This window comes from Corylus avellana, chromosome ca11 (genome assembly GCF_901000735.1).
Source record: "Corylus avellana chromosome ca11, CavTom2PMs-1.0".
Classification (NCBI taxonomy): Eukaryota; Viridiplantae; Streptophyta; class Magnoliopsida; order Fagales; family Betulaceae; genus Corylus; species Corylus avellana.
This window is the reverse complement of record NC_081551.1, coordinates 15891802-15911022: the sequence shown is the minus strand read 5'-3', so window position 1 is coordinate 15911022 and position 19221 is coordinate 15891802. Positions and strand designations below refer to the sequence as shown.

Here is a 19221-nt window from a genome sequence, read left to right as displayed (position 1 = left end):
ATCAAAGATTGAGAGAGAGTTTTTGGAGACAGTGAGAGATATTGAAAGAAAGAGACTGTGCAAAGCAGAATGGGTTTCAACAAGTAATTACCTTTGATGATCCATTCATGTAATCCACTGTAAGTATTCTTACTTACTGAGAATGATATTGATATTCAATAATACAAATCTTTATAGTTTTATTAAATGTCTGGCCTTTTGATATAATTGCTTCAACAATGATTGATATTATCGTGAATCAATTGACTCATTACTTTACAGTTTTTGTAGTGCTTGCAGGAATGGAAAGTCAAGGTAATTATGCAGTTGTGATTAGAGCTTCATATTTGAGATGTACAGAGATTCTAAGTTGGTGAAGTTTGTTTAGAGTTTATACAGTCAGATCGATTTGTATAAATGCCTTGTTCGGCATAATTGTGGGTATTTTGTATAAAGAAAAGTATTTTTAAGAGTATTGTTTTGTATTGATAAATTTTAGATTTTCCTTGTATAAAAGATTATTTCGATAACACTCATTTATTTACAAGATAAAAGAAATATCGGGGATGTTACACTGATGTATGACAGCGATGAGTCCGTTGCCCCTCCCTAGAGAACTGGGGGGATACTGTTTTCTAGAGAGCCTTAGAAGACTTTTAATTGGGCTTTTTTTTTTTTTAATATATTATATATTAATTAAATAATATTTATTTTAATACTCACAAGAAAAATCAAGCACAGAAATAAACATTACAAAAAAAAAAAAAATCAATTTTTTTTTTTTTATGAATCCTTACCTCATTGATACACATATTTCTCTCTCTCGCCTAGTCTATTTCTCTCTCTCTTCATCTCTCTCCATCACGTTTTGTTTTGAGTGAAAATTAAGGAAAAAAGAAAAAAGAAGATAAGAGGGGAGGCTATCCGCAGTGGAGAAGAAAAGAGAGAAAGAAAAAGAAATGAAAGAAAGTGGGTGGTTAAGTAGGGTTAAAATGATCTTTTAATATCAAATAATTTCGAATGATAGGCTTTTTTAAGTATAAGGATATTTGCTTTTCTTGGTTAATTGGTCTTATTTTACCATGGGCTTATTATATTGGGACTTCATTAAATTGAGGCATTTTTTAAATTACTTACTTATTATGATTAGAGACCTTAAGTTTTTATTAAAAAAAAAAAAAAAATTATTTTTAAAAAATTTAAAAATTTTTTTGGGCAAATTTTTTTTTTTTTTTGGGCCTTATTAATCCGAGGGCCCTAGGCGAACGAGCTACTCCGTCGCCTAGTGGTCTAGCCGGCCCTGGGAAATGGATAAGGAAGACCAACGTGAAGATCATGGGCAGTAGTGGTGTTTGCCAAGGGCCATGATGTGCAGCGTGGCTTGCGTAATGGGGTTAGTGTTAGTGTTATCTTATAATAAGAGTTAATGAGAAGTTTACTTACTAGGAGGATTTGGTGTATAGTTCTAATTCTGTTGTGGTTCAACTCTCACCCTAAGTGGAGTATTATCTTGTTTATCTTGTTCTAATTGGGACCCACTAGGGTATCACAACGTATTATTTTGTTTATGTGTTTGCATTGTGGTAGAACTCTAGCCATAAGTGGAGATTTGTAATGTGTATTATCTTTATATTATATTAAATATTAATTGTGTTTCTATTATCTGTTTGGAACCTATCAATTGGTATCAGAGCATGGAATGTGAGAAGATGCAGAGCATGGAAGATTCCTTGAACAAAATCAAGAACTTGCTGGCTGGAGTTCTACCAATTCTCCAAGAAGAGCACCAACCAATTGAAGCACCTTAAGATGGGTTTCCCACGTTATGAACATCTCACTGGAGGGCAGTTACAAATCGTCAACGTCAATTTCACACATTCAAGCTTGAGGACAAGGTTCTCTTCAGGGTTGGCTAGACTCGTCACCTAATAATGTGGGTTCGGCTAATGTGTATGACGAGTCCTACGTGGAGTCCTATCATTCGCCCCCCTTAAGAGAAGTTCAGGGCCGGCTCAATGTTTTTTGGGGCCTTAGGCGAAACTTTTAAATGAGACATTATTTTTTTTAATATTTATATATTAATTAAATAATATTTATTTTAATATTATTATTATATTTAGAGTTCTCATTTTTATTAATCCTTACAAAAATAAACATAACAATAAAAAATCAATTTTTTTTTTTCTTTTATGAGTCCTTACCTCTTTGATACACCTGTTTCAAACAAAACCTACCAAAAAAATTGACAAAAATTTATACAAAACCCACAAGAAAAATCAAGCACAGAAATAAACATTAAAAAAAAAAAAAATCAATTTTTTTTTTAATTTTTAATTTTTTTGAATTCTTACCTCATTGATACACATCTCTGTCTCTGTCTCTGTCTCTCTCTCTCTCTCTCTCTCTCTCTCTCTCTCTCGCTTAATCTCTCTCTATCACGTTCTGTTTTGAGTGAAACTAAGGAAAGAAAAAAAAGAAGATAAGAGGGGAGTCTGTCGGCAGTTAAGAAGAAAAGAGAGAAAGAAAAAGAAAGGAAAGAAAGTTGGTGGTTAGGTAGGGTTAAAATGATCTTTCAATATCAAATAATTTCGAATGCATAGGTAGATAGGCTCTTTTTAAGTATAAGGATATTTGCTTATCTTGGTTAATTGGTCTTATTTTACCATGGGCTTATTATATTGGGGCCTTATTGAATTGATGCATTTTTTAAATTACTTACTTATCATGATTACAGGCCTTAAGTTTTTATTGAAAAAAAAAAAATGGGCCTTAAATTACAAGAAAAAAAATTATTAAAAAATTTTTTTGGGCAATTTTTTTTTTTTTGGGCCTTATTAATCCGGGGGCCCTAGGCGAGCACCTTACTCGCCTAATGGTCTAGCCGGCCCTGAAGAGAACCTTGTCCTCAAGGTGGAATGTGTGAAATTGACGTTGACGATTTGTAACTGCCCTCTAGTGAAATGTTCATAACGTGGGAAATCCGTCTTAAGGTGCTTCAATGGGTTGGTGCTCTTCTCAGAGAATTGGTAGAACTCCAGCCAGCAAGTTCTTGATCTTGTTCAAGGAATCTTCCATGCTCTGCATCTTCACACATTCCATGCTCTGATACCAATTGATAGGTCCCAAACAGATAATAGAAACACAATTAATATTTAATATAATATAAAGATAATACACATTATAAATCTCAACTTATAGTTAGAGTTTTACCATAATACAAACACATAAATAAGATAATACATTCTGATATCATAGTGGGTCCCAGTCAGAACAAGATAATACTCCACTTAGGGTGAAAGTTGAACGACAACAGAATTAGAACTCTACACCAAATTCTCCTAGTAAGTAAACTTTCCACTAACTCCTCTTAGAGCATTCCCAATGGAAGAGCCATATTTTTATGTAAAATGGCTATTCAAAACTCATTTTTATCTAGTTTAGCTAAGCCATTTTTAAGTGTCTACACATCCGATTAGCTATATTTCTAAAAAATAGGTGGAAAAAGATTTGGGAAAAAGATAAAGTAGGAGAGAGAAACACTAAAAAATAAAATGGCTCCCTTAAAAAGTGCTGCTACATTTAACTTTTTTTTTAGCTCTTCTAATCAAATATCTATTTTACATATATTTTTGGCTCATCCAATGTGGGAGGTTTTTTGAACATTTGAAGAGCTATTCTAGATAAAAGTAACATTTGGCTCTTCCATTGAGAATGCTCTTAGAAGATAACACTTAACACTAACTCCATTACTCAAGCCACGTTGCGCATCATAGCCCATGGCAAACACCATTACTGCCCATGATCTTTACGTTAGTTTTCCTTATTCATCTCCGTGACCAAATAATGTGAGTTCGTCTTATGTGTATGACAAGTCATACGTGGAGTCCTATCAATCAATATATATATATATATATATATATATATATATTCTAATCAAATGATTTTGGAATTGATCGTATGGTGGTCAACCTTTTCCTCGTTTAAAAGCTCACCATTAACGCCAGCAAATTGTTTTCAACATCATGGTGAGGCATCGTGACACGGAATTTTGCCCATATTCTCGGACGCTAGCGTAAGACAAAAAGCCTAGATAGGAACCCTAAACTTGTTCTTTTCCTATGATTATGTCCTTCACGCCAGCCTAATTTGGCTTTTCCATTCGCAGCCGAATACCCAATTCACCCTCCATTGTACATAAATTTTCTACAAATGGGCTTCTTAAAATAACAGTTTTTTTTAGCGTGTAAAAAATACCTTTGCTTTTTTTAATAATACATGCTTTTTTAACAAGCAATTACCCACCTGTCTTCTCTGGTTATGGGTAGCTTAATTTGTTGGGATTAAGTTGGATGAAATAGGAGTCATTAATTTGAAACATCTTTCACCTCTTATGTGAACATATAAATAAAAGAAAAATGAAAATTTGTCCACGCAACCTCTGTATTTTTCTTTTCTTTGGTAATTGGCTTTTCCTAAAAGGAAAAGTAAAATACAAAACGTATTATCAATATGACATCTATGTGGTACACGTGTCATTAGTTCAAGAAATAAGATCAAAGTAATATTTTGTAAAAATATTTTGGAGAAGGTCTACTTTAATTTATTTATTTATTTATTTTTTTTGACATGTCCGTACAAGAGGGGGATAAGGATTCGAACTAGTGACCTTCACTTTATTAGGCGTGGTTCCAGCCGGAGAACGTTTACTTTTAGGTGTCTTCTTTAAACTACAACCCAATTAACTATGTCTTTTATAAACTTTCAATTGTACGTGACAATGTACATCCAAACTATCAAAAAATTGACAATGTTCCCCGATGACAAAAATACACATAAAATAAAAAATAAAATAAAAACTAAAACAATTTTTTAAAAATAAAAATAAAAAAATAAAAACTAGGGTGTGAAATTTTTTTTTTTTTTTTCAAAAAAAAGTTTTTTTTTTTTTTTTTTTTTTTTTTTTCCGAATGTATTAAAGTGCTTTTGTTTGATTAAAAGAATTAGGATCATTTTTGTCTTTTTGTTAGCCTTGGATGAAATATTGTCAATTGTTTAGTAATTTAGGTAGAACATTGTCTCAATTAAAAGTTTAAATGAGACATTATTGAATAGTAATTTCAGAGGAGTATATGATTTTTCCCAAATATTTTTCAAAAAATCACTAGTCTATATAATTTTTTTTATTTTTTTAAAAAAACTGCTTTGTGCTTTCTATAAAACCCCTACTTAAAAGAAAAGAGAAAAAAAGAGAAAAAAATAGAACAATAATAGTTCATATTGAAAAAAAAATATATATATATATATATATATATATATATATATATATTTGTTTTTTGACATGTCCACACAAGTAGAAAGAGGAGATTTGAACTAGGACTTCCACTTCATGAGGCAAGATTCCAAGCTAATGGAATTTATATTACATGTCAAAGTATTGAATATTTTGTCTCCTTAAAAAGTAAAGAGTTGTGAAGAAGGCTAATCAAGTCGGACAAAAGGAGTATATTTCAGAAAAATATTTTTAAACATTATTATATATTCTGAATTTAAAAATTTACCTTATTCTTATTGGTAAATAATAAAATCTACACTTGTTGCCCAAAAAAAAAAAAAAAAAAAATTCAGTTAAAAGTTAAATTTTATTTTTCTGTATTGATCTGAAATTTATTTTAATACTATAGAAAATTATAAAGTACTAATTAATTGGTGCTCTAAGTGATTAAAGATAATTCAAGATGTCAATTAAAGAATATGGGATCGGATGGGCACGATGGCATTAATATTACATCAAACTGACGAATCTAAACTAGATTGTTTCAATTGTGTTGACATTTTATCTTCCTTTTATCCTCAAAATTAATGTGAATTTGAAATTTACCTATGAATCAAAATTTAATAGTAAATCATTATAAATTCAATAATAATTTTAAAAATCACATCAACCATTGATTTAGTTTTGGTATGATTTAACCGGTGATGGGCTACCTGTAAAATAGTAAAAGCGTCAAAGGATCTCAACTTCGGTGAGAAACACTCTAATGCTTAAGTTAACATGTTTGTTTGGAGTGAAAATATAGCAATGAGTTAGGATTTTTTTAAATAAATCAAATCCCTTTTACCTGATGAACTATATCTCTTTTATATGATTTTATGTAACTGCTTTCTCTATCGATTGATGCTCCATATTTATGTGATCGGTGGAAAATAGTCTCAATTGAGTAGTTGGAATATCTGAGATATCGGAATTTTAATATCTTTAAATACATATTCGTCTTATGAAAGATTTTGATTGATGCAGTTATTGTACACGTAGTGATTTATTTGATGAATGAACAATGAACCCATTAATAGTTTGGAATCTCATCTCCCCATTTTGCTTAAGGATTGAAATATGGCAGTAGAAAATGCCACATTCATTTTAGAAGTAATTGCCCAGATTTTTCTTGAATGTGATGTGAAAACCACTGTGTTGTTCTAGATTCCACACATAATAAAATGTCAAATTCATTTCACCAATCGTTTGTCCTAGCTGTCAACCTTGACTTAAAATCAGAAAATGGGAATGTCTCCAAAGCGGGGGTCCCCAAAAGATATTAATTCTCTATAATTGTATATCACAATTCAGAGTCATCCACACCCTTCATCACAATCCACAATCTTATCCATCTGATGGGACACGTAATCGCTTTTCTAGGCATCGTGCGGCTGACAACACGGCGTGATGAGAAGTATTTTTGTTGGAACGAGATTAACCGCGCGCGTGTCCCTTACTTTTCTTATAAAGCACCTAAATTACCGTACAATTATACTTAAAATATCTAATATGTGTCAATTTTCTTTCTAAACTATTAAAAACACATGTCATTGTCAGATGAGAAGTATTTTTGTTGGACCGAGATTAACTGCACGCGTGTCCCTTCCTTTTCATATAAGCACCTAAATTACCGGACAATTATACTAAAATATCTAATGTGTTAATTTTCTTTCTAAACTATTAAAAACACATGTCAATGTCTCTTTTAATTATAACAAAAATACTATTTGGATATATACTCTCACTCAACTGTCAGTCATATCCCCTCTCTGCTAGGGTTTCATCTATAGCAGAGAGCGCCATCGTTTGTTCTCCTCCTCCGGCCCTCCTCCCCTCTCTCTCTTCCGTCTCCCTCCTCCCTTCTCATCTCATCGCCCTCTTTGTGTTTGTTTGTTTCTGTTGTTTTTGCTTATTTAGGTACTCTTTGTGCGTGATACTCATGGGGTTTTACTCAAATTTTTCCCTCCGTTTGAGTGTGCCGCCGATCTCCTCCGTGCCTGCTTCGCTGCCCACCATCTTCTGCTGGGCTTTTTTCTCGCGCCCCCCACCTCGATGAGCTTCCAATGCCCCGTTTCGTTTTCGGTTTCCGGCGAGTGCGCGATCGGCTCTTCTTTCCGACTGCTGTCATCCCCTCAGTGTGCTTTTTTCTGTTGGTCATTTCCCTATAATTTTGTTTGGCTTTCCTTTTTTATTCTTTATGTCTTGTCTTGTTTTGTTTTGTTTCCCTGGTTTTGTTTTTGTTTGTAATAATGCTCGGTCCTCTCTCTCGATCTGCTCGCTTGATGCCTTTTGGGGTAGTTGATTTGGTCCAGACTTTTGGGTTGTGGATGTGAATGTTATCCTAGCTTTCGGGTCGAGGAACATGAGTTTTGGCTTGGGGTTCTCTGCCCTTAATGCCGAGAAATAAGAGCTACCTATGCATTGGTTTAAGTCAGTTTGGCGCAGATCTGCTGTTTAATTTGAAAATTAGTCATAGGTTAGTGGATTTTGTATGAGCATAGAATGTAATATGTCATTTTTGACGCTTGTAACCTCGTAATTTCGGCTATGGTTGTTTCAGAGCTTTGCTCTGTATTGTTTGAGCTTTATGTTCGTTTATCAATGAATGAGATTTGATTGTTTCAAAAAAAAAAAAAAAAACACAAAACAAAAATACCCTTTAGAAAATAAAAATAAAAAATCTTAAAATTATAACAAAAGACCCCTTGGTTTTTAAAAACCAAAATTAATTGTTTTTTTTTTTTTTTTCTAAAAAAACAAAAAGACTAAAATAACCTCCTCATAGGGGTGGACAAATTAACCGTTTATCACCTACCGACTGACCCTTCACTTTGAGGATAATGATTTTGGTGTGACCACCGAATTTTGATCAGACACGTGGTAGTATTCATTACGTTCTAAATTCTATAATATATATTAGAAAATAGTCTACATACTTCCTTCAAAAAGAAATTTTTTTTTTACATCCTAATTTTTTTTTTAAAAAAATGTTTTAACTTTTTTTATTAATGGTATTTTAGTCGTTAAGAGAACATTGGCAATTTTTTGTTAGTTTAATACATCAATCTTTTACTTAGGAGTGGGGTTCACTGTTCAGCCCCATAAAGATGGACAATTTTGTCCTTTACAACAGTACATGGCGTCTGAGAGAGTAAGTAATGAATTGGACTTGAAGCCTAATAACACAGATTTGGGCCTTAAGCCCAAAGTAAAAGGATAGTGTCCTAATGGCCCCATGGAGTGATCACAGAGGTTAAAAGGGAGAGGAAGATAGTTGGGCCAAAGGCCCAATACATGGTAGGATGGGAAAAGACGAATATGACCCTACTTCAAGAGGATAGAAAGAGATAGTAGAGCCATCTGATTCCTTAAGTCTTGCATTCAAAAACCTACTTGCTAGCTACTGAACAACCCATTATGATGACAAATAATCTTTTTTAAGTCCTTGATAATTTGATAATATGATAACATTCTTAATCAACATTGACCTGCAATCTCAAAACAAATAATCTTTCTGTCTCTTCACAGTTATATACAACATTTTTAGAAATGCTCCAAGCAGGTTGATCAAAGTCTCCAACACACACCATAGGGAACTTACTTTGAATCTTTACAAGATCCTCAGATCTTGTTGGCTACCAACACCAAACTTTATTTCTTACAACACTTGGTAGCTTGGCATCAACCTGACTTCCAGCATCATAGACAATTTTATGCCCAAATTCTTCATAAAGAACCTCATTTTTAGAAACACATATGAGGTCCCAAGCTACATCTGCTCTAGAGTGAACAGCATCAGTCCTCTACCACAAAAATCAATTGAAATTTTGTTCCAACAGCCTGATGATGTTCTTGGGTAGAATAAAAATGGTGGACCAGTATACTTGGACAGTACTATATAATACAGAAGATACCAACTGCAACCAAACAGCAAAGGATAACTTCTTAGAAAACCAAGAGTTTATGTGAGCTGATATTTTCTCTAATAAAACTCCACAATCTGCAGCAGTCAATTTTTTAGCCAAGCTTTGTGGAAGAAACCAGTTAAAGACCCATACGGGGTTGGGGCTTAATTTGCTACTCTCCATAGAAAAAAATGGTATTTTTACCAACATTGGGCTTATGAAATCGCAAACCCAGCCCATTAGGGACGGTGGTACGGATTTACAATTCACTCCCTCAACTCAGTAGGCACTACCAGCTTTTGGCGCGAAAATTGGAACTCCAATTCAATTAATTCCCCCAATTAGGGTTTTATCCGAGGAGTACCTTCTCCTTTGTCTCCCCCTTCTGTGCAACAATGACCAATTCCTCCGATCAGCTGGAGGAAATCAAAGCCCTCATTTCCTCGGGCGCAAGAGCCAACAAATGCTTCGCTTTCTCAACCCTCTTACACTTCCAAGAACAGTCCAGCGACTGTCCTGCTTCGATTCAAGCCCTTGTTGGAAGTTCTCAGACTCTTTTATCTTTACTCGTCGCTGATATCTCAGACGAAGACGAAGAAGTGTAAGTTTCAAGTAGAAATTCACAAAATGGAGGGTAATTGAATATATATATATATATATATATAAAATTGGTTTTGAGTAATTGGTTTTGAATTGCTTGCAGTGCTGCACAGGCTTTGAAGTGTTTGGGTTTCATGATCTATCATCCGTCCCTTGTTACTGCAATTGCAGGTATGGCTTTCTATGTATAATCTGTCAGCTATCAGATATTGGTTGTTTCACGACTCTTAAAAATATGTGGATTTTAGAAGTAGTCGGGCTGAAACTGCAATCCTGGTTGACCAGTAATTGTTTACTTCTCTATTAATGTCAAATGGAGTTCGTAATCGACGTTTTCTCTTTATTGGTTTTGTAGTGGATGATGCTGGTTTGGTCCTAGAGTCGATAGTTAAACTCATTACAACAACGAAAATGAAGGTAAATACTAGATTCTTGAATAATGATAGTTTTCCAAGAGTTGCTATACTCTTTTCATTTGCGGATTTTGATTTTGATTTTTTTTTTTTTTTCTTTCACATTTTAATTGCAGTCAGTTTGTAATTTAGGAGTGTGGTGCATATCTATCCAACAGTTCAATGCACCACTTCTAGATTTCCACTACAATTCACTGTTGCAGGCGGTTGTTCATGCCCTTGACAATCCTATTGGTTCTTTATCGATAACTTTTGAGGCTATCCAGGTATAATTAATTTTTCCGAGCTTTCATCATGTTTCTATTTTTGTTTTCTTTATAACTTTCTTGAATATGCTAGAGGATTTTATCTTATGTTGTTTCCTCATACAAATTATTTAATGACATCTAGAAAATCACTTAATTAGACTTTGTTCTACCAATGGCAGAAGAAAGTGAGTGGGCATATCATGGTCCTCAACTAATTCTAGTGATACTTCTTAAGTGGAACTCTGCATACTCATTGACTTATTCAGTGACTCGCAGGTTTTGATATCATTTTTTTTCCTTCAAAGTGTTTAATGTCCATAACTTGTCCTGGAAAAAAGTGAAGGATTGTGAAATGGTTTGCATTTGCTCAAGTGTGGGTATCAAACTTGAATGAAGCATTCAGTTATACAAGAAATGTTACATTTTCATCTTAAATATATGATCCCAGTGTTAAACTCAACATTGTTGAGTAACCATATTTGTCCATTTATATATGATTGCTAAACCTCGCATCTCATATTAACCATGAATCAATATATGTGTGCATTCACTTGTTTCTCCTGCTAACCTTTTCATTCTTTTATAATAGGCAGTGATGAAGTTATCAGCTCAATTAAGTGAGAAGATGAGAGACTCCTCGCATATATGGGCTCCTCCAATATATAGAAGACTTCTCAGCTTTGACAAGAGGGATAGGGATATGTCAGAAAGGTGTCTGTTGAAGATTAAGTCTACAATATTACCTCCTCCACTAGTTCTCTCAAAGGTACTAACATGCTTATGTTGTTCTCCTTATATTTCAAGTTTATCTGTTGAGGTGCAGTAATGTTACAGAGACGTAAATCTGAATCATGAAAAGCTTGTACATGCTGACATGATGTAGCTACATAAATCTGTTACCTCCATCTTCATTTTCGCCACATTCGTGTTAAAAGAGTTGGCAAAGACAAAGGGAAAGGTCAAACCATGATTCAGTATTTCAAATAAAACATTTTTCTAGCTTCTGCTAAAATTTCAGAATCTTAAGAATCATGACCAAATTAGTTTTGCCCATTACATATCGTCATTGGTGCTTGTTAGAATTTGGATGTAACTTTTGTTTGTTCCAGGAAATTTTGCAAGCTAAGTCAGCAAGCGTTTTCTTCTTTACCATGACTGTATGTTTGGTTCAAAAGTGAAATTCATGGGAACTTTGATATTGTGATACAAACTAAATTGACGATGCATTCAAAGTTTCAGATGGATGATTTTGACAAGTTTTAAGAAATTGAAACAAAACTTATTTCTTTTGCATATGAATGCAAAATGCATTAACAAAGTGACGTTTTAGCACAAAATGCTAGTAGATGTCAAATTATATCTTAAACTAGAATTTGAACATCAGACCAAGAGCAAGAAGTTGGGTCACAGCCCATTTGTACTCATGAATATATTTAAATATTAACTAAATCCAACTTTGATAATTTATTTGAATAAATAGTTTTTTTTTTAAAATTAAAATAACAAATTTAAGGTTGTCTAGAAGCTCAAAATCAAGATTGGTTAACTGTACCAGCGGTTTTTTCTTTATCTCTTCAGCATATAGAAGATTTTCCATATGAAAATCTAGGACTTTGTTGCTTTTATAATGAACGAGGGCCATATTAGAGTTTTATAGTATCATATAATTAATAGTATTATGTTTCAACTTTAGTTAATGATAAAGATAAAGATGCAAAAGTTTCAACAAGACATATTCATGCCTACCTCACATTACCAGGCTTGAGTGTGTAGGGTAGAACCATGAGAAAGTTCCTCCAGTCTTGCTTTGATGCTGTTTTCAACTATGCGCGTGTCAGCATGAAGTTCACCTAAAATGATTCCAACATTGAATATGTCTTGTTCTGTAATATAAAATCTCTACATGCACTTCATTCTTTCTTAAACAGGTACTTGTCAAAGATATGAAGCAAATATTGCTCACTAAGATGAAGGAGCTGCTAAACCAGGGTATGAAGGTTCAAACTATTCATGCATGGGGATGGTTTATTCGCTTACTAGGATCTCATGCAACAAAGAACAGATCTTTAATAAATGAAATGCTGAAAATTCCTGAACATACATTTTCAGATCTCAACCCACAAGTTCAGATTGCTTCACAGGTACTTCTGATCGAGTTAGCCTTTTTGGAAACCAGGTCTTGGTTTCCAGTCAATCATGATATTATCTCGAAGAATGGTTCGTTATTTACTGGATTTATTACCAATGAAATAGGATCCTAAAGTAGAAAGTGCTTTCATCCATATCTTTAATTCAATGCTGCCATGAAGTGGTCCCCTTTTGAAAGATATGAATTTATCATGGGTCATCAAGAATTTGCAGAAATCCTAAATCAAGAAATTACAAGGGTCCTTGTTTAACTCAGAAAAGGATATATGGTTATCAACTACTGAGTGGGCTTGGTCCTAACTCATAGGCTCATATGCCTAGGTTAGCCCCAAGTTCCCATGGCAATACAAAGAAAGAAAGAAAGAAAGAAAAAACGCTAAAGAACTCCCTAATTATGTGTTTATTTTATCGCCTGTGGTAATTTTTGGATTAAGAATATTTCAGAAGTATTCTGTTATAACACTTCGAATGTTATTATTCCATATAACATTGTTTTTCTGGGATTAAAATATTTCATCAGTCCATTATAATATGGTTATGTACCTTGATTTTGCAGGTTGCTTGGGAAGGTCTTATTGATGCTCTTATTCATCCTCCAGTAGTATCTTGTGAGATAGATGCAGCTAAGGAGGAGAATGGTGTACAACAGGTGCAAACGTCTGGAGAGAACAGTGGTGAAATCCAGGCAAACGGATTCTCAAAAAGCATAAAGCTTGTAATGACTCCTCTTATAGGCATCATGTTGAGTAAATGTGATATATCTGTTCACTCATCCTGCTTGAACACGTGGTGTTGTCTGCTGCATAAACTTGATACCTCTGTCAATGATCCATCAGTGATAAAACTGGTGTTAGAGCCTATCTTTGAAGCTGTTTTTCTCATTGGTCCTGGTAGTAAGAGCATGAGATTATGGAAACTGTGCCTAGATCTACTTGATGATTTTATTTTAGCAAAATGTAGAGATGTGGAATATGATGCAGATAACCTTGCAAGCCATCATTTATCAGCTAGAACCTCCATTCTTGGACCTTATACACCTGGCCAATTCTCATCGAAGCAGTACTCTGTTAAATGGTTGCCTTGGGATATTTGTCAGTTGGACTTCCATTTAAAGATGATTTGTATTCTTGTCAATCAAGCATCAATCGCAACTGTCACATATGAACATAGAAGATTATCATGTGATGCTGCTTTGGCGCTATTTACATCTGTTTTAAAAGGGGTTCAATTGGAGTTGAGAAAGCCATCCACTAACTATGATGACATTATGTTATGTTTGGGTGCAGTATTAAGATTCATAAAGAAGATATGCGAAGATGTAAGTTCAGAAGGAAGTGATAGTAATGACTTGCATCATTCTTCCCTTCGGTTTATAGAGGCTGTCAGTCAGGAGTTAGAACCTGCTATATTGGGATGCCCTCTTTACAAGGTTCCATTAGACCAAAAGTACATTGACAACCTGCAATCAGTTAATATCATTAGACATGCAAAAGTTCTGGATATCTGCTCTATTGCTTATATGAACATGGTTTCACCAGTGGTTTATTTAGTTGCGGTCTACTTTTCTGTGGTGTTGCAGTTAACTATGAAGACATCCAACACACAGTTCATTTTACAGGGAATGCATAAATATTTCAAATTTTTATTCTCTACATATGATCCCGTGGAAAATCTCCTTGCCACTATCAGTTTATTGTATAAGTGTGTCAGTTCCAACTGCTTAAATATATGGATGGCAATAGCCAAAGGTCTGAAAGACTGCATGGATGATGTCAAGGAACTTTTAATATTAAGAACGGAGTCTGACAGCACTGTTTACCTTGCGTTATGCTATTTCTTAGCCTACCCATTTTCTGTATGCTCTTGCCCCCAGAAAAATTCAACCTCACTGATTAGTTTCTCCTCGGAAAAGCCTCATGTTTCACCACTAGGAAAGTTTGAGCTTGAACATATTATTGAAGTGTGGATGTCACTTTATGGTTCTCTTAAAGCTTCACAGAATAAGGGTTCTGCTATGAACAGTTTCCGTGAGGATTTGTGTTCAATGTTAAATGGCTGCCTTGATGAATCTGCTAGCATGCTTGAGTCTGCCAATGATGGTGATTTAATTTACAAGGATCTGGTCCTTGATCTCCTTTCTTTATCTGGTGATATTGTGATATGTCTCCTGGAAGAGATCTGTACTTCAGAAGTAGGTTCGGATGAAAGTAGATGCAACTATAGTGGTGACTATAAAATATCCAGTGGTATGAACAGTAGATTGAGATTTGCTGCCAGGTATGTGCAAAGATTGTTTCTTAGATCCACAAAGCTCTCATGGAGCCCTGATAGGATGTCAAGGCATAATTTTATTGCAGATTGGCTGCGTGCCAATTTTGGACCTGGGGATCCCATCATTTCATAGATGGAGTTTTGGACATCATGTACAAATGAATTGATTCAATTAAATTTTATAGGACTGAGTTTTGGACATCATGTAAATTGTTAATCTAAAATGAAACCCTCATTATCCAAGGAATAGGACTGAGTTTCAATTTTATAAATGTTCATGACTTATTTCAAGTTCTTAACAAAAATGAGGGCATCATCAATTTTTACAGAAAAAATGGGCTTTTTCGAAATTGAAATTTGATGAAAACAAAAAGTGATAGTTTTGTGTTTTTTTGAGGGGTGCTTAATCTCTTCCATTTACCATTGCTCATGTTTCAAGTGTCATCATACAGATATTTGAAGTTGCTATGGACAAATATAGCAATAGATCCCCCAACTGGTCTTGTTGCGACATTGAGGTAACTCAACAGCTGGTTTCTTTCTCTTTGTGCTTGGGTCATTACATATGTGGTCTCATTATGACTGTCGCACTTTGCCATGAAGTCCCAGGGTATTTTCCGCATTGGCACGCTTTGTCAGTTGTCTTCCCATTAAGCAAGATATCCTCTTGTTCATTGAGGTACGCACCTACCTTGTTCCTTTAATTAAAGGAAAATGTTTTTAATAGAAAATCGTTTCAGGAAAAAAAAAAAAAAGATTTGTTTTAAGCTGTTTGGTTGAGATGTGAAATTGATTCTCTATTTGTATAAAAAAAAATCAATGTAAAAACCCTCAAAGGCCAATAATACCACAGCCCTCAAGGGCCAAAAATCAAGTAGCAAATCTGGAGCAAGGAGTGGGACAGTGAATTAGAAGTCCGGTCTGCTAGATCGGAGGTCACAGGTGGCGGCATGGATGCAGAGGAGTGAGGCGGGAGAGGTGGTGGTTGTGGTGCAGAGTGAGGGGAGTGGAGGTAGTGGTGGTGGGGTGAGGAGGGAGGAAGGCAATGATGGAGATAGTGCAAAAGAGTTGTGTTTCTGGAAAATGACTTAAGGTTGATTAAAGCATTAGTCATTTTCAACCACTTCGATTGCAAATTTCTATTGATCAGGAAAATATTTTCTGTTACTAGAAGAGAAATTTATCTGCTCTACTAGCTCATTGAAGAAACATATGAACAGTTCATAAAGTAAGCATGTATCAAGCTCCTTTTTTTTTCCCCTGAATAAGTTGAAAGAGAATATGCTTTTGATGTCTTGTTCCCTCTTTACACTAAAGCTTTTCTTGAGAGAGAGAGAGAGTCTTAAAGAAAACGTGTTTAGAACATCTCCAATTGAATTGGTGATCAGAATCTTGAAGTTTTCTTCCTTACTTTCATGTAGAGGTTCTACTTGAAAAGATTAATCCTGTTTGACTAGCATTAATCTTTTCTTGTTCTTACTTGCAGATAATTTCTTTTCCACTGCTTCAATGGCTGTCACATATAGAGAAAGTGGATGAAAGCACCAAATATCAACTTCAACTCTTGTGGGGTGAAATCCTTAATCGTCTACGAAGCAGTCAGCCACCAATAATCTTTGATTCTGCATTCCTCGAACTCCAGGCACCTCTTCTCAAAGAAACTCTTGATCACCCAAATACCTCCATTTCAGAGCCTACCATCACCTTCTGGAATTCCACTTATGGCGAACAAGGCAAGTTGGATTACCCTCAAAGCTTGCTACATGTGTTGGACAAGCTCTCTAGAAATGGAAGAATAAACCTCCACAGGAGAAGCCTACCATTTCTTGAAAGATGTCATTCTAGACTAGGAGTCGACACTGCTGCACAGAGATACATGGTGAGTACTGCAAAGCATAATAAGAGCTCCAAAAGAGTAGAGTTTGTAGAGGATACAGTGAATCAACTTCAGCATGTTGAGAAGCTGCCTTCAAGGTTAAAAAGGAAAAGGTTGGAACTAACTGAACATCAAAAGGAAGTGAGACGAGCGCAGCAAGGAAGGGACAGAGACTGTTGTGGGCACGGCCCGGGGATCCGGACATATACTAGTGTTGATTTTTCGCAGGGGAATGAGGATTCACAAGAGAGCCAGGAAATCCAGAATCCAGTGTCCTTCTTGGAGATGTTACAAAAAGCTGCTTAATTGTTGGATGATGCTCCCAAGTTGACCAGTCATGCTCTAAGGGAGTTCTCTGCCAGCCTTTGTTGTTTTGATCTTGTTGTAAGTTCTAGTGTATCAATTTTTTGTCACCTGTCCCCAAAGGGACTATTTCAATGTATGAAATATATGGTAATATCATGTATATTTTGATCTATATAAAATATATAGAAGTATTTTATATATTTTATAAGCATTGTATAATGTGTAAACTATTTTTAGTTGTAGAGAGCTTTTGTTCCGTGCTTTGAAAATTGAGAAATGATATTTAGTAGATTTTTATACTACTGCCATGCAATTATGATGATGTGGTACTGAATATCAACTATTGATTTTTATTTTTAAAAGCCCTTGTTGATCTAAATGTTGATTTTCATAGTTGTATGACAGTTTACTAAACAAAATTACTCTTCAAAATTACTATTGTTTAGAAGAGCAATATGAAACGTTCGAGCAGCAAGAAAAGATATAAAGAATATCGATTAAACTAGTTTAAGTCTACCTATGTCGTTTCCAAATCTTTTTATTGTGGGTAAATTAATTAATATTGATTAAGTCAATTAGATATATATATGTATGCGAATAAAATATGGGAAAAGTTCACATCATATCTCACTAAAGCTACCAAAAAATTGTCAATGCCCCCAAGGCCAGCAAAAAGACAAAAATACCCCTATAAATTTGAAAAAAAAAAACAAAAAAAAAAATTTTAAAGAGAACGATTTTTTTTTTTTTAATTAAAAAACAATTTTTTTTTTATTTTAAAAAATTTAGGAAAAATTACACTTTACCCCTCAAAGTTTGGGGTCATTTTCAATTCGACCTTCAATGTTTCAATTTTTAGAATCTACCTCTCCAAACTTGCCAAACTTTTGCAATTCGGCCATTCCGTTAGTCAAACCGCTTTGACTGACGGAACGGTGATCACGTGCAACACACGTGATCACTTATGGCCTTTTATCCCTAAAATGCCCCCATCCCTTCCAACCACGCACGGTTGGACATTTTCTCTCTCTCTAGAAATGGCTTCTGCAACCACGTACACCAGCCTTGTCCTTGTCAATGGCAGACTCATCATGCTTACTAACTCTGCCTCCACCCTTCACTGCCAACACGAAAAACCCATATCCAATTCTCTGTATCCCATTCATACCCATAGCCAGCTTTACAGCCCAGACCTTAGACTGGGCTCAACAAGAAGAAGACAATATTTGTAATTTGAGTGTCTAAATATTTACAGCATGTCTGTACCCAAAATTGGATAGGAGTTGAAGCAATCAAGAGGAGAAATGAACAAATAAACGATGAGAAAATCCAAAAATCATGTACAAGGTTGGCAAGCAGATACGAAGAGAGCTCTCCGACTTGCTCCTCACTAACAAGGTCTTGCAGTACACTATTTTCCCTGAGGCTTCTTTGGGAGCCGACCGGTACCTTTCTTCCCTCACCACCATTAGCGATGTTGAAGTCTCCGGCGATTTGCAGGTATTCCCATTTGAATAGGCCGTGTGTGATAGGGCGTGCGTATGTGCGTGTCTGAAGGTTGAAGGCATGGGGGTATTTTGGGTACGAAAAGGTCATAAGTGATCACGTGTGTTGCATGTGATCACTGTTCTGTCGGTTAAAGCGGCTTTGACTGATGGAATGGTCGAATTGCAAAAGTTTGACAAGTTTAAGAAGGTGAATTACAAAAATTAAAATATTAGAGGTTAAATTAAAAATGATCCTAAACTTTAAAGAGGTAAAGTGTAATTTTTTCTTTAATTTATTAAGGTATTTTCCTCGTTACGAGGACATTGACCATTTTTTACTGTACTACCTGCCTGTCATCCCTATCATCTGTAGGTTTTAACATTTTGAGAACTTGATTTACTGTACTAGTAACAGTTGATCTTTATTCATGTTGCATAAAATGATGAGCTTATTATCATGAAAGGGTTATTCATAGTCTATTGAGGCACTTGCGGTAGGTAGCATTAGTGCTCAGCCACAAGATCCCAAATTCCTGCACTCTATGCATTTATGCATGAGAGAGAAGCCTATTTTGGATAATACTGTAAGAATTCTTTATAAAACTAAAAGCTAATTAATATAAATTAGTTGTGGAATAATAAAATTACCTCCAGCCATTGCTTTGCTCAAGAAA

General features: G+C 34.8%; 1 protein-coding gene across 2 annotated transcripts; it reads left to right on the top strand.

Annotated features, from left to right (window-relative positions):
* Window positions 1-9568: 9568 nt before the first annotated feature.
* On the top strand, window positions 9569-17259 carry LOC132165994 (uncharacterized). 2 transcript variants are annotated; one of them, XM_059576730.1, is made up of 10 exons: window positions 9569-9799; window positions 9902-9969; window positions 10154-10215; window positions 10328-10477; window positions 11049-11225; window positions 12388-12600; window positions 13164-14884; window positions 15331-15396; window positions 15488-15557; window positions 16365-17259. In XM_059576730.1, exons 1-10 carry the CDS (start codon window positions 9594-9596, stop codon window positions 17058-17060), a joined length of 3429 nt encoding a protein of 1142 aa, XP_059432713.1. In that variant the 5' UTR covers window positions 9569-9593; the 3' UTR covers window positions 17061-17259. The 2 variants fall into 2 exon arrangements, with proteins under 2 accessions (XP_059432713.1, XP_059432712.1); XM_059576729.1 differs by having other exon boundaries at window positions 15482-15557; window positions 16365-17258.
* The last annotated feature ends 1962 nt before the right edge of the window (window positions 17260-19221 follow it).